This window comes from Salmo salar, unplaced genomic scaffold (assembly GCF_965601325.2).
Source record: "Salmo salar unplaced genomic scaffold, fSalSal1 ptg000587l, whole genome shotgun sequence".
Taxonomy (NCBI): Eukaryota; Metazoa; Chordata; class Actinopteri; order Salmoniformes; family Salmonidae; genus Salmo; species Salmo salar.
This window is the reverse complement of record NW_027675427.1, coordinates 1,492,501-1,507,500: the sequence shown is the minus strand read 5'-3', so window position 1 is coordinate 1,507,500 and position 15,000 is coordinate 1,492,501. Positions and strand designations below refer to the sequence as shown.

The window sequence follows — 15,000 nt, the reverse complement described above, 5'->3', positions numbered from 1 at the left end:
CTCTGTGTCTGTGTCTGTATGTCTCTGTGTCTGTCTCTGTGTTTGTCTGTCTCTGTCTCTGTGTATGTCTCTGTGTCTGTCTCTGTGTCTGTATGTCTCTGTGTCTGTCTCTGTGTCTGTATGTGTCTGTCTCTGTGTCTGTATGTCTCTGTGTCTGTCTCTGTGTCTGTATGTGTCTGTCTCTGTGTCTGTATGTCTCTGTGTCTGTCTCTGTGTCTGTATGTGTCTGTCTCTGTGTCTGTATGTCTCTGTGTCTGTCTCTGTCTGTCTGTGTGTCTTTAGCTGTCTGTGTGTCTGTCTGTCTGTCTCACTGTCTCTGTGTCTCTCTCTGTGTCTGTCTCTCTCTGTCTGTCTCTGTGTCTGTCTCTGTCTGTCTCTGTGTCTGTCTGTCTGTCTGTCTGTCTGTCTGTCTGTCTGTCTGTCTGTCTGTCTGTCTGTCTGTCTGTCTGTCTGTCTGATCCAGAGCTCAACTTATGTTTCCCATCTGAGCTCAGAGTAGATGAGAGATGTAATGTTTGTCTCTGTTGTGTTGAAGACCAATCAAGCAGGAGAGACCAGCCTCCCCTGTTCCCAGCTGTGTGTCCATGAAGAGTGACCAGTCTATGGATCGTCCTATAGTGTTTAGAGAGGGAGACTTTTCTACTGAACAAAGGTAAGAAGAACTCATGGGTCATGGTCAGTGAGTTAAACAACACTGTCTCTAGTCATTTCTCCTCTCCCATTTTCACATTTCTTTTGGTTGTTTTCATAATCCATAGGCTAATACTTTAGTCCATTTTCATAGTCCTAAAACAATATTAAACAAACACAATATTCCCTCCCTGTGTGTGTGTGTGTGTGTGTGTGTGTGTGTGTGTGTGTGTGTGTGTGTGTGTGTGTGTGTGTGTGTGTGTGTGTGTGTACTGTAATCTCATGTTTTGTCCACAGAAACCAACAGGAGAGATCAGAGTCAGAGATTCTCAGTGGTCAGTCTTCCCAGAGTCATCAAACAGACCTGGACTCTATATTCAGTGTATGTGAACCTGTTATGAACATTTGTTTTTGTTTTCCTCAAGTAAAGTTGATCTGTCAATTATTCATTATTGTGTTAATGAGAAAGCATTTCTTCTCTTGCTTAACTTATTTACTTGATTTATTTTAGTTGCTTGAAGAGAAAATGATGACATTTGTGAAGAACGAGCTGAAGATGTTCAAGAGGATTCTTAGTCCAGAACTCCCAGAAGGCTTTGAGAGTCAGAAGCAGGATGAGGAAGTGGTGGATGCTGAAGATGAGAAGCAGGAGAGCAGTGCCAGAGAGGGGGCTCTGAAGATCACACTGCACGTCCTGAGGAAAATGAACCAGAAGGAGCTTGCTGACACACTGGAGAAATGTAAGATCTGTCTGCCTCATGTTGAATGCTGTTTTATAACATTTAAAAGCTGTAGCTAAAGTACAGCTAAAGTAGCTGAGTAACTCAATGATATTGTAGCAGCCTTAACACAACACCTCATCAAGTAGCAGAAGGGATGTGTTGTGTTGATTAATTTAGAGAGAGAGACAGAGACAGAGAGACAACATTAATAATACCATCAATAATACCAATAATTACATTATCAGTCACACCAGTCTGTAATGCATTATGAAAACATTTAAACAGTCAGTTAAGAGAATAAATGATTATAATTTAAAATGTTATAACAGTCCTACAATACTGTAGGCATTAAAACAGACGTAATATTAATATCCTCTGTGCTATTTCTTCATTCAGATGAGCTTGCTGTGATTTGCCAACGTGAACTCAAATCTAATCTAAAGAAGAAGTTTCAATGTGTATTTGAGGGGATCGCTAAACAAGGAAACCCAACACTTCTCAATAAGATCTACACAGAGCTCTACATCACAGAGGGTGGAACAGGAGAGGTCAATAATGAACATGAGCTGAGACAGATTGAGACAACAACCAGGAAACAAGCAAGACCAGAGACTGCAGTCAAATGTAACGACATCTTCAAACCCTTAACTGGACAAGACAAACTTATCAGAACTGTGCTGACAAAGGGAGTCGCTGGCATTGGAAAAACAGTCTCTGTGCAGAAGTTCATTCTGGACTGGGCTGAAGGAAAAGCCAATCAGGATGTTCAATTTGTGTTTTCATTCCCTTTTCGGGAGCTGAATTTGATGAAAGGGGACAAACACACTTTGATTGAACTTGTCAATCACTTCTCAATGGAAACCAAACAATCAAGAATCTCCATCTACAACAAGTACAAAGTTGTGTTCATCTTTGATGGTCTGGATGAGTGCCGACTGCCCCTAGACTTCCAGAAGAACAAGATCTGTTGTGACGTCACAGAGTCAACCTCAGTGGATGTTCTGCTGACAAATCTCATCAAGGGAAATCTGCTTCCCTCTGCTCTCATCTGGATAACTACCCGACCTGCAGCAGCCAATAAGATCCCTTCAGGGTGTGTTGACCAGGTGACAGAGGTACGAGGGTTCAATGACCCACAGAAGGAGGAGTACTTCAGAAAGAGATTCAGTGATGAGGAGCTGGCCAGCAGAATCATCTCACACATAAAGACATCAAGGAGCCTCCACATCATGTGCCACATTCCAGTCTTCTGTTGGATTTCTGCAACAGTCCTCGAACACATGCTGAAACATAAGAGAGAAGAGATGCCCAAGACTCTGACTGAGATGTACACACACCTTGTGGTGTTTCATACCAAACAGAAGAATGAAAAGTATCTTGGGAAAGAAGAGACAGGTCCACACTGGAATAAAGAGAGCATTCTGTCACTGGGAAAACTGGCTTTTCAACAGCTAGTGAAGGGCAATCTGATTTTCTATGAAAAAGACCTGAAAGAGGCTGGCATTGATGTCAATGAAGCCTCTGTGTACTCAGGATTGTGCACACAGCTCTTTAAAGAGGAATGTGGGCTGTACCAGGACAAGGTGTACTGCTTCGTTCATCTGAGCATTCAGGAGTTTCTGGCTGCTGTATATGTGTTCCTCTCATTCATCAACAACAATGAGAATCTCATGGACAAACAGCAAACAAATTCCAGTATATTTTCTCTGCTGTACAGAGACAAGTCTGAAGTTACTGTCTACAAGAGTGCTGTGGATAAAGCCTTACAAAGTGAGATGGGAAACCTCGACCTGTTCCTCCGCTTCCTTCTGGGCCTCTCACTGGAGTCCAATCAGAAGCACTTACGAGGTCTACTGACAAAGACAAGAAGCAGCTCACAGACCCATGAAAAAACAGTCAAGTACATCAAGAAGAAGATCAGGGAGAATCCCTCTCCAGAGAGGAGCATCAATCTGTTCCACTGTCTGAATGAACTGAATGACCATTCTCTAGTGGAGGAGATCCAAAGCTTCCTGAGCTCAGGAAGTCTCTCAAAACCCAACCTGTCACCTGCACAGTGGTCAGCTCTGGTCTTTGTGTTGCTGACTTCAGAAAAGGAGCTGGATGAGTTTGACCTGAAGAAATTCTCCAGATCAGAGGAAAGTCTTCTGAGGCTGCTGCCAGTGGTCAAAGCCTCCAGAGCTGCTCTGTGAGTAAATAAAATGACATATAAGAAGTATTCATCAGGAAGAAATATTATGTTTAGTGAAAAATATGTATTATAATATGTATATTGAAAAACATATTGAATAAATGCATTGATGGAAGATGAATCTATATGTTGTTTGGGAATATGAACCAAATGCATCTACCGTTGTCCTTCTACACTACTGGTGTTAAATTAACAGTGTGTTTGTGAAGTCATGATGATCTCGTTGCAGGCTGTCAGGCTGTGGAGTCACAAAGAAAGGCTGTGCTTCTCTGGTCTCAGCTCTGAAGTCAAACCCCTCACACCTGAGAAAGCTGGACCTGAGTAACAATGACCTGAAGGATTCAGGAGTGAAGCTGCTCTCTGCTGGACTGGAGGATCCACACTGCAGACTGGAGACTCTGAGGTCAGTATTCCTGTAGTTGGTCAACAAGTGATAACTGTTCACCAGATCCACATGTGTTTACCAGACACACATAGTCCACACCATATGTGTTTGGACAGTGAAGCTTACAGTTTTAAATGTGGTGCTATGCTCCAGCATTTTGGATTTGAGATAGAATGTTTCATATTAGGTGACAGTACAGAATGTCACCTTTTATTTGAGGGTATTTTCATACATAGCTGTTTTACTGTTAAGAAAGGAAAGCACTTTATGTATTTAGTTCTCCTATTTGAAAAAGTTGTACATATTCGGACAAATTCACTTATATTGTATTAAAGTAGCCATAAGTTTAGTATTTGGTCCCATATTCCATGCCTGCAATGATTACATCAAGCTTGTGATTCTACTAACTTGTTGAATTAATTTTCAGTTTGTTTTGGTTGTGTTTTGGATGATGTTTTTCCGAATAGAAACTGAATGGTGAATAATGTCCTGTCATTTTGGAGTCACTTCGCTTGTATTGTCAGTAAGAATAGAAGATGTTTCTGAACACTTCTACATTCATGTGGATGCTACCATGATTATGAATAATCATGAATGAATCATTAATGATGATGAATGAGAAATTTACAGAGGCACAAAGATCAGACCCCCTCTGTTATTGGTATTATTCTGTATACTTCTGGCCCTTCTTTGGACACTGTGTTAACTAACCTCCAGACGAGCTTCAATGCCATACAACTCTCCTTCCGTGGCCTCCAACTGCTCTTAAATACAAGTAAAACTAAATGCATGCTCTTCAACCGATCGCTGCCTGCACCTGCCCGCCTGTCCAGCATCACTACTCTGGACGGTTCTGACTTAGAATACGTGGACAACTACAAATACCTAGGTGTCTGGTTAGACTGTAAACTCTCCTTCCAGACTCACTATAAGCATCTCCAATCCAAAATTAAATCTAGAATTGGCTTCCTATTTCGCAACATAGCATCCTTCACTCATGCGGCCAAACATACCCTTATAAAACTGACCATCCTACCGATACTCGACTTCGGCGATGTCATTTACAAAATAGCCTCCAAATACCCTACTCAATAAATTGGATGCAGTCTATCACAGTGCCATCTGTTTTGTCACCAAAGCCCCATATACAGTGGGGGAAAAAAGTATTTGATCCCCTGCTGATTTTGTACGTTTGCCCACTGACAAAGAAAGGATCAGTCTATAATTTTAACCTCTATGGGCTAGGTGGGACGCTAGCGTGCCACCCGTGGTGCACTCCATCAACAGCAGGTGCATTTCAAGAGCGGCAAATTTGAATCCAAATAAATGTCAAAATTCAAATTTAAAAAAAATACAACTATTTTACACCATTTGAAAGATAAACATCTCCTTAATCTAACCACGTTTTACGATTTCAAAAAGGTTTTACGGCGAAAGCATAAATTTAGAGTATGTTAGGACAGTACATTTACAAGAGTTGTGTGTAATGTTTTGTCAAGTCAAAGACAGGGTCACCAAAACCATAAAACCAGCTAAAATGATGCACTAACCTTTTACAATCTCCATCAGATGACACTCCTAGGACATTATGTTAGACAATGCATACATTTTTAGTTCTATCAAGTTCATATTTATATCCAAAAACAGCGTTTTACTATGGCATTGATGTTGAGGAAATCGTTTCCCTCCAATAACCGGCAGTCAAGTCAGCGTCACAAATTAAATAATTAAAATTAGAAAACATTGGTAAAATATTATATTGTCATTTAAAGAATTATAGATTTACATCTCTTGAACGCAATCAACTTGCCAGATTTAAAAATAACCTTACTGGGAAATCACACTTTGCAATAATCTGAGCACTGCGCCCAGAAAAATACGCGTTGCGATACAGACTAGACGTCATGTTGGGGAGATCTAAAATCGAAAATACTATGTAAATAATCCATTACCTTTGATTCTCTTCATCAGATGTCACTTCCAGGTATCACAGGTCCATAACGAATGTAGTTTTGTTCAAAAAAGCTCATCATTTATGTCCAAAAATCTCCGTCTTGTTAGCACATGATCTAAGCCAGCCGGACTTCTCGTCATGAACGAGGGGAAAAAATATATTTCCGTTCGTTCAAACATGTCAAACGTTGTATAGCATAAATCATTAGGGCCTTTTTTAACCAGAACATGAATAATATTCAAGGTGGACGAATGCATACTCTTTTATAACGTATTGGAACGAGGGTACCCAACATGAACTCGCGCGCCAGGTGTCTAATGGGACATCATCGTTCCATGGCTCTTGTTCGGTCAGTTCTCCCTCCAGAAGACTCAAAACACTTTGTAAAGGCTGGTGACATCTAGTGGAAGCAATAGGAAGTGCCAAAATATTCCTCAGCCCCTGTGTTTTTCAATGGGATAGGTTTAAAGTCAATACAACACATCAGGTATCCACTTCCTGTCAGAAAATGTCTCAGGGTTTTGCCTGCCAAATGAGTTCTGTTATACTCACAGACACCATTCAAACAGTTTTAGAAACTTTAGAGTGTTTTCTATCCATATATAATAAGTATATGCATATTCTAGTTACTGGGTAGGATTAGTAACCAGATTAAATCGGGTACATTTTTTTTATCCAGACGTGCAAATGCTGCCCCCTAGCCCTAACAGGTTAATGGTAGGTTTATTTGAACAGTGAGAGACAGAATAACAACAAAAACATCCAGAAAAACTAATGTCAGAAATGTTATAAATTGATTTGCATTTTAATGAGGGAAATAAGTATTTGACCCCCTCTCAATCAGAAAGATTTCTGGCTCCCAGGTGTCTTTTATACAGGTAACGAGCTGAGATTAGGAGCACACTCTTAAAGGGAGTGCTCCTAACCGCAACTTGTTACCTGTAAAAAAAGACACCTGTCCACAGAAGCAATCAATCAATCAGATTCCAAACTCTCCACCATGGCCAAGACCAAAGAGCTCTTCAAGGATGTCAGGGACAAGATTGTAGACCTACACAAGGCTGGAATGGGCTACACGACCATCGCCAAGCAGCTTGGTGAGAAGGTGACAACATTTGGTGCGATTATTCGCAAATGGAAGAAACACAAAATAACTGTCAATATCCCTCGGCCTGGGGCTCCATGCAAGATCTCACCTCGTGGAGTTGCAATGATTGAGAACGGTGAGGAATCAGCCCAGAACTCCACGGGAGGATCTTGTCAATGATCTCAAGGCAGCTGGGACCATAGTCACCAAGAAAACAATTGGTAACACACTACGCCGTGAAGGACTGAAATCCTGCAGCGCCAGCAAGGTCCCCCTGCGCAAGAATACATATACATGCCCGTCTGAAGTTTGCCAATGAACATCTGAATGATTAAGAGGACAACTGGGTGAAAATGTTGTGGTCAGATGAGACCAAAATGGAGCTCTTTGACATCAACTCAACTCGCTGTGTTTGGAGGAGGAGGAATGCTGCCTATGACCCCAAGTACACCATCTCTACCATCAAACATGGAGGTGGAAACATTATGCTAAAGGGGTGTTTTTCTGCTAAGGGGACAGGACAACTTCACTGCATCAAAGGGACGATGGACGGGGCCATGTACCGTCAAATCTTGGGTGAGAACCTCCTTCCCTCAGCCAGGGCATTGAAAATGGGTCGTGGATGGGTATTCCAGCATGACAATGACCCAAAACACACGGCCAAGGCAACAAAGGAGTGGCTCAAGAAGAAGCACATTAAGGTCCTGGAGTGGCCTAGCCAGTCTCCAGACCTTAATCCCATAGAAAATCTGTGGAGGGAGCTGAAGGTTTCGAGTTGCCAAACGTCAGCCTCGAAACCTTAATGACTTGAATCTTTCTGATTGAGAGGGGGTCAAATACTTATTTCCCTCATTAAAATGCAAATAATTGTATAACATTTTTAACATGTGTATTTTCTGGATTTTTTTGCTGTTATTCTGTCTCTCACTGTTCAAATAAACCTACCATTAAAATTATAGACTGATCATTTCTTTGTAAGTGGGCAAACGTACAAAATCAGCAGGGGATCAAATACTTTTTTCCCCCACTGTACTACCCACCACTGCGACCTGTACGCTCTCGTTGGCTGGCCCTCGCTTCATACTCGTCGCCAAACCCACTGGCTCCAGGTCATCTACAAGACCCTGCTAGGTAAAGTCCCCCCTTATCTCCGCTCACTGGTCACCATAGCAGCACCCACCTGTAGCACGCGCTCCAGCAGGTGTATCTCTCTGGTCACCCCCAAAGCCAATTCCTCCTTCGGCCGCCTCTTCTTCCAGTTATCTGCTGCCAATGACTGGAACGAACTACAAAAATCTCTAAAACTCGAAACACTTATCTCCCTCACTAGCTTTAAGCACCAGCTGTCAGAGCAGCTCACAGATTACTGCACCTGTACATAGCCCATCTATAATTTAGCCCAACTACCTCTTCCCCTACTGTATTTATTTATTAAGCTCCTTTGCACCCCATTATTTCTACTTTGCACTTTCTTCCACTGCATATCTTCCATTCCAGTGTTTTACTTGCTATATTGGATTTACATTGCCACCATGGCCTTTTTTTGCCTTTACCTCCCTTATTTCACTTCATTTGCTCACATTGTATATAGACTTATTTTTCTACTGTATTATTGACTGTATGTTTGTGTAATACCCTTGTTTGAACCAAGTATTGAGTTTATTTGTTATAATTAATTGGTATTATATTTAAAAGATGATTGAAATGCTCCTAAACTGTAATGTTGTTAATGCATTATGCTTTTTGAAGAAATATTTATTTAATGTATAAGTGAATAGTTTGTTTTACTTTGAAGTTTACGTTTTGACCAATAAGGTCGCTTGTTAAGTTGTGGCCAATGGGAGTTGACCTGGTTAACGGGAGGGAAAAAGACGTTGATGAAAGGATGGACGTTTTACCTCAGGACGGTTGGTGAAGAAAAATTATAAAAGAAGACGACAGAACTACAACAAAACCCATAGCTACTAAGACATGAAGGGAAATACATGTTTTATTTAATAAAAGAGTTGTTATAATTTAGTTAAAACTTAGTAAAGACTGAAGCTACCGTCTTGTTGTGGAGGTATTAGCCACCCTAGAGGTTAGCCTAGCATCGTGTGACACCGGGAGATAATTGCTTGGGAAGCTAAACGAGTTCGTGTTGCCATGGGGATATCGGTTACTAAGGAGTACTGTCTGCATGGGTAGCTGTGCTGCCTTGGACTTGGTGAGGAAACCTGCATGGAACTGCCATACTTCGCTGAGGGAATATCTACCATGTAGTGAGTAAGCACAATGTGAGGTGCTTATAAATAAATACATTGGTAATGGTGAGAGGTTAGCATGTTTTGTTGTAGCCTCTGTTATTGGTAATGGTGAGAGGTTAGCATGTTTTGTTGTATCCTCTGTTATTGGTAATGGTGAGAGGTTAGCATTTTTCATTCATGATTTTTCTTAATCATGGCATCATCAGGATGCTTTTAGTAGTGTTTAGAAACATGTTATCTACTCACTTGTAAATAAAATGACTCCAGTCACCATCTGTAATGAACACGATGGGAGACAGAGAGCTGGTTTCAAGCGCAGGGCTCAGCAGGTGTTTATTGTAAAGGACCACAGGAGGAGGCAGGTAGCTGGGTCCCGGGGCAGGCAGAAGGTCATACACAGGGGGTCCAAAAAGGCAACAGTACAGGCAGGGAAACGGCTAAAGGCATCATTAGTGAGGCAGGCAAAAACTATCATTCACGGGAGGAGTAAATTACGGGAAATGCAGCACTCCGAATAGCCTTGTGTCACAAAACAAACAACACTTCACAATGATGGGGGAGCAAAGAACTGAACTACATAGAGTTTGATAATGACATACAGGTGTGTGAACAGGTGATCAGAATTCAGGTGACCGGGATCTGGAGAGTGAGCTGCGTTCAGGGGGATCTACGTGTTTGAGAGTGTGAGCTGGAAGCAGACGTTACACCATCCACCATTTTAATATTGGACAAAACACAACCCAAAACACAACCAAAACAAACTGCAAAATCAATCAACGAGTTTGAGTCACAAGCTTGATGTAGTCGCTGCGTTCAAGGAATATCGGATCAAATACTCAACTTGTGACTACTTTAAGCCACTATGAGTGAATTGGTCAGAAAACATATGACTTATTTAAATAGGGGGACGAGATACATAAAGTGCTTTCATTTTTCTAAATGGTGAAACAGATATGTATGAAAATACCCTCAAATAAAAGGTGACATTATATACTGTCACCTCATATGAAACACTTGATCTGAAATCCAAAATGTTGGAGTTTAGAGCCACATTTAAATTGTTATCTTCACTGTCAAAATAGATATGGTGTGGACTGTATACTCAATACAATCTAAATCTGATACCTCACTGTCTGTCTTTTGACTGATACTGCTTTTAAACTGGTCTGGTCAGTCTACTCAAATATTTGTACTATACATGTTTCTATCTGCAGGCAAAACGTTGATAATTTGTCATTTTTAATGATGATACATTCTTTTACGAATAGATATGGAAGGTTTCAGGACACTGATATCTGAAAAATGTTGAAAAATGATACTGCCACTATTTTCACCACCAAAGAATAGCAGTGTGATTTTAATATGATTTGACTCTTTGCAGGCTGTCAGGCTGTCTAGTCACAGAGGAAGGCTGTGATTCTCTGGTCTCAGCTCTGAGGTCAAACCCCTCACACCTGAGAGAGCTGGACCTGAGTAACAATGACCTGAAGGATTCAGGAGTGGAGCTGCTCTCTGCTGGACTGGGGAATCCCCACTGTAAACTGGAGACTCTGAGGTCAGTATTCCTGTAGTTGGTCAACAAGTGATAACTGTTCACCAGATCCACATGTGTTTACCAGACACACATAGTCCACACCATATGTGTTTGGACAGTGAAGCTTACAGTTTTAAATGTGGTGCTATGCTCCAGCATTTTTGATTTGAGATAGAATGTTTCATATTAGGTGACAGTACAGAATGTCACCTTTTATTTAAAGGTATTTTCATACATAGCTATGTTACTGTTAAGAAAGGAAAGCACTTTATGTATTTAGTTCTCCCATTTGAAAAAGTTGTACATATTCGGACAAATTCACTTATATTGTATTAAAGTAGTCATAAGTTTAGTAGTTGTACCATATTCCATGCCTGCAGTGATTACATCAAGCTTGTGATTCTACAAACTTGTTGAATTCATTTGCAGTTTGTATTGGTTGTGTTTTGGATTATATTTTTCCGAATAGAAACTGAATGGTGAATAATGTCCTGTCATTTTGGAGTCACTTCACTTGTATTGTCAGTAAGAATAGAAGATGTTTCTGAACACTTCTACATTCATGTGGATGCTACCATGATTATGAATAATCATGAATGAATCATTAATGATGATGAATGAGAAATTTACAGAGGCACAAAGATCAGACCCCCTCTGTTATTGGTATTATTCTGTATACTTCTGGCCCTTCTTTGGACACTGTGTTAACTAACCTCCAGACGAGCTTCAATGCCATACAACTCTCCTTCCGTGGCCTCCAACTGCTCTTAACTACAAGTAAAACTAAATGCATGCTCTTCAACCGATCGCTGCCTGCACCTGCCCGCCTGTCCAGCATCACTACTCTGGACGGTTCTGACTTAGAATACGTGGACAACTACAAATACCTAGGTGTCTGGTTAGACTGTAAACTCTCCTTCCAGACTCACTATAAGCATCTCCAATCCAAAGTTAAATCTAGAATTGGCTTCCTATTTCGCAACATAGCATCCTTCACTCATGCTGCCAAACATACCCTTGTAAAACTGACCATCCTACCGATCCTCGACTTCGGCGATGTCATTTACAAAATAGCCTCCAATACCCTACTCAATAAATTGGATGCAGTCTATCACAGTGCCATCCGTTTTGTCACCAAAGCCCCATATACAGTGGGGGAAAAAAGTATTTGATCCCCTGCTGATTTTGTACGTTTGTCCACTGACAAAGAAAGGATCAGTCTATAATTTTAATGGTTTATTTGAACAGTGAGAGACATAATAACAACAAAAAGATCCAGAAAAACTCATGTCAGAAATGTTATAAATTGATTTGCATTTTAATGAGGGAAATAAGTATTTGACCCCCTCTCAATCAGAAAGATTTCTGGCTCCCAGGTGTCTATTATACAGGTAACGAGCTGAGATTAGGAGCACACTCTTAAGTAAAGGGAGTGCTCTTAACCGCAGCTTGTTACCTGTAAAAAAAGACACCCGTCCACAGAAGCAATCAATCAATCAGATTCCAAACTCTCCACCATGGCCAAGACCAAAGAGCTCTCCAAGGATGTCAGGGACAAGATTGTAGACCTACACAAGGCTGGAATGGGCTACACGACCATCGCCAAGCAGCTTGGTAAGAAGGTGACAACATATGGTGCGATTATTCGCAAATGGAAGAAACACAAAAGAACTGTCAATATCCCTCGGCCTGGGGCTCCATGCAAGATCTCACCTCGTGGAGTTGCAATGACTTTGAGAACGGTGAGGAATCAGCCCAGAACTCCACGGGAGGATCTTGTCAATGATCTCAAGGCAGCTGGGACCACAGTCACCAAGAAAACAATTGGTAACACACTATGCCGTGAAGGACTGAAATCCTACAGCGCCCGCAAGGTCCTCCTGCTCAAGAAAGCACATATACATGCCCGTCTGAAGTTTGCCAATGAACATCTGAATGATTCAGAGGACAACTGGTGAAAATGTTGTGGTCAGATGAGACCAAAATGGAGCTCTTTGACATCAAGTCAACTCGCCGTGTTTGGAGGAGGAGGATTGCTGCCTATGACCCCAAGAACACCATCTCCACCGTCAAACATGGAGGTGGAAACATTATGCTTTGGGGGTGTTTTTCTGCTAAGGGGACAGGACAACTTCACTGCATCAAAGGGACGAAGGACGGGGCCATGTACCGTCAAATCTTGGGTGAGAACCTCCTTCCCTCAGCCAGGGCATTGAAAATGGGTCGTGGATGGGTATTACAGCATGACAATGACCCAAAACACACGGCCAAGGCAACAAAGGAGTGGCTCAAGAAGAAGCACATTAAGGTCCTGGAGTGGCCTAGCCAGTCTCCAGACCTTAATCCCATAGAAAATCTGTGGAGGGAGCTGAAAGGTTCGAGTTGCCAAACGTCAGCCTCGAAACCTTAATGACTTGGAGAAGATCTGCAAAGAGGAGTGGGACAAAATCCCTCCTGAGATGTGTGCAAACCTGGTGGCCAACTACAAGAAACGTCTGACCTCTGATTGCCAACAAGGGTTTTGCCACCAAGTACTAAGTCATGTTTTGCAGAGGGGTCAAATACTTATTTCCCTCATTAAAATGCAAATCAATATACAACATTTTTGACATGCTTTTTTCTTGATTTTTTTTGCTGTTATTTTGTCTCTCACTGTTCAAATAAACCTACCATTAAAATTATAGACTGATCATGTCTTTGTAAGTGGGCAAAGGTAGAAAATCAGCAGGGGATCAAATACTTTTTCCCCCCACTGTACTACCCACCACTGCGACCTGTACGCTCTCGTTGTCTGGCCCTCGCTTCACACTCGTTGCCAAACCCACTGGCTCCAGGTCATCTACAAGACCCTGCTAGGTAAAGAAAGTCCCCCCTCATCTCCGCTCACTGGTCACCATAGCAGCACCCACCTGTAGCACGCGCTCCAGCAGGTATATCTCCCTGGTCACCCCCAAAGCAAATTCCTCCTTCGGCCACCTCTTCTTCCAGTTCTCTGCTGCCAATGACTGGAACGAACTACAAAAATCACTAAAACTGGAAACACTTATCTCCCTCACTAGCTTTAAGCACCAGCTGTCAGAGCAGCTCACAGATTACTGCACCTGTACATAGCCCATCTATAATTTAGCCCAACTACTTCTTCCCCTACTGTATTTATTTATTTAGCTCCTTTGCTCCCCATTATTTCTACTTTGCACTTTCTTCCACTGCATATCTTCCATTCCAGTGTTTTACTTGCTATATTGTATTTACTTTGCAACCATGGCCTTTTTTTGCCTTTACCTCCCTTATTTCACTTCATTTGCTCACATTGTATATAGACTTATTTTTCTACTGTATTATTGACTGTATGTTTCTGTAATACCCTTGTTTGAACCAAGTATTGAGTTTATTTGTTATAATTAATTGGTATTATATTTAAAAGATGATTGAATTGCTCCTAAACTGTAATGTTGTTAATGCATTATGCTTTTTGAAGAAATATTTATTTAACGTATAAGTGAATAGTTTGTTTTACTTTGAAGTTTAAGTTTTGACCAATAAGGTCGCTTGTTAAGTTGTGGCCAATGGGAGTTGACCTGGTTAACGGGAGGGAAAAAGGTGTTTGTGTCCAGTTTGTGTGTGTGTGTGTTTTTGTCCAGTGTGAGTGTGTGTGTGTGTCCAGTGTGTTTGTGTCCAGGTGTCCAGTGTGTATATATGTCCAGTGTGTGTGTGTGTGTGTGTGTGTGTGTGTGTGTGTGTGTGTGTGTGTGTGTGTGTGTGTGTGTGTGTGTGTGTGTGTGTGTGTGTGTGTGTGTGTGTGTGTGTGTGTGTGTGTGTGTGTGTGAGTTCAGGTGTATCCCTCAATGACTGTCTGTTTTTCTGCTTACCGCTACAGTGTGGAACATGGTGGAGAGAACAGAATGAAACCTGGACTTAGAAAATGTGAGTGTTGACTGCTGTGAAGAATATGACTAAGAATAAGTCTTAATTCAAGTTAAGTCAAAGACCACCATCATTACTGACTTGGTCATATTAAATATCATCTGTAGTTCTACAGAAGCACAAATCAGGGACACCAACGTTTACAAAGAGTTGATATGACAGTGTGTGTGTGTGTGTGTGTGTGTGTGTGTGTAATTATTGTGAATAAGTGTGTATTATATTACCATACAGTATAACATATGATCATTCAACAAGTCTCAAGTTACCTTAACTTCTCCTTTCGATACCTAGAAACATCTACATTAAATGAATTAGTGAAAAGTGAGT

At 41.4% G+C, this 15,000-nt stretch overlaps 1 protein-coding gene and 2 long non-coding RNA genes across 3 annotated transcripts in view; 2 read left to right on the top strand and 1 right to left on the bottom strand.

Annotated features, from left to right (window-relative positions):
• LOC123733384 (uncharacterized) overlaps positions 1-15,000 on the bottom strand; it is a 325,585-nt gene that overhangs the window by 234,934 nt on the left and 75,651 nt on the right. The window lies entirely within an intron of this gene.
• On the top strand, positions 1,520-3,962 carry LOC145876379 (NLR family CARD domain-containing protein 3-like). The gene is made up of 2 exons (XM_082972159.1): positions 1,520-3,540; positions 3,773-3,962. The coding sequence occupies exons 1-2, from the start codon at positions 2,159-2,161 to the stop codon at positions 3,960-3,962; spliced, it is 1,572 nt and encodes a 523-aa protein (XP_082828285.1). The 5' UTR covers positions 1,520-2,158.
• LOC145876401 (uncharacterized) overlaps positions 12,635-15,000 on the top strand; it is a 3,746-nt gene continuing 1,380 nt past the window's right edge. The window contains exon 1 of the long non-coding RNA XR_014391527.1: positions 12,635-14,673. This is a non-coding gene — a long non-coding RNA (uncharacterized LOC145876401). The remainder of the gene's footprint in view (positions 14,674-15,000) is intronic.

Coding starts and splice junctions, on each gene's coding strand:
- LOC145876379 (XM_082972159.1), top strand. CDS start 2,159: ATGAAAGGGGACAAACACACTTTGATTGAACTTGTCAATCACTTCTCA. Junction 3,541..3,772: donor AAAGCCTCCAGAGCTGCTCT/GTGAGTAAATAA, acceptor ATCTCGTTGCAG/GCTGTCAGGCTGTGGAGTCA.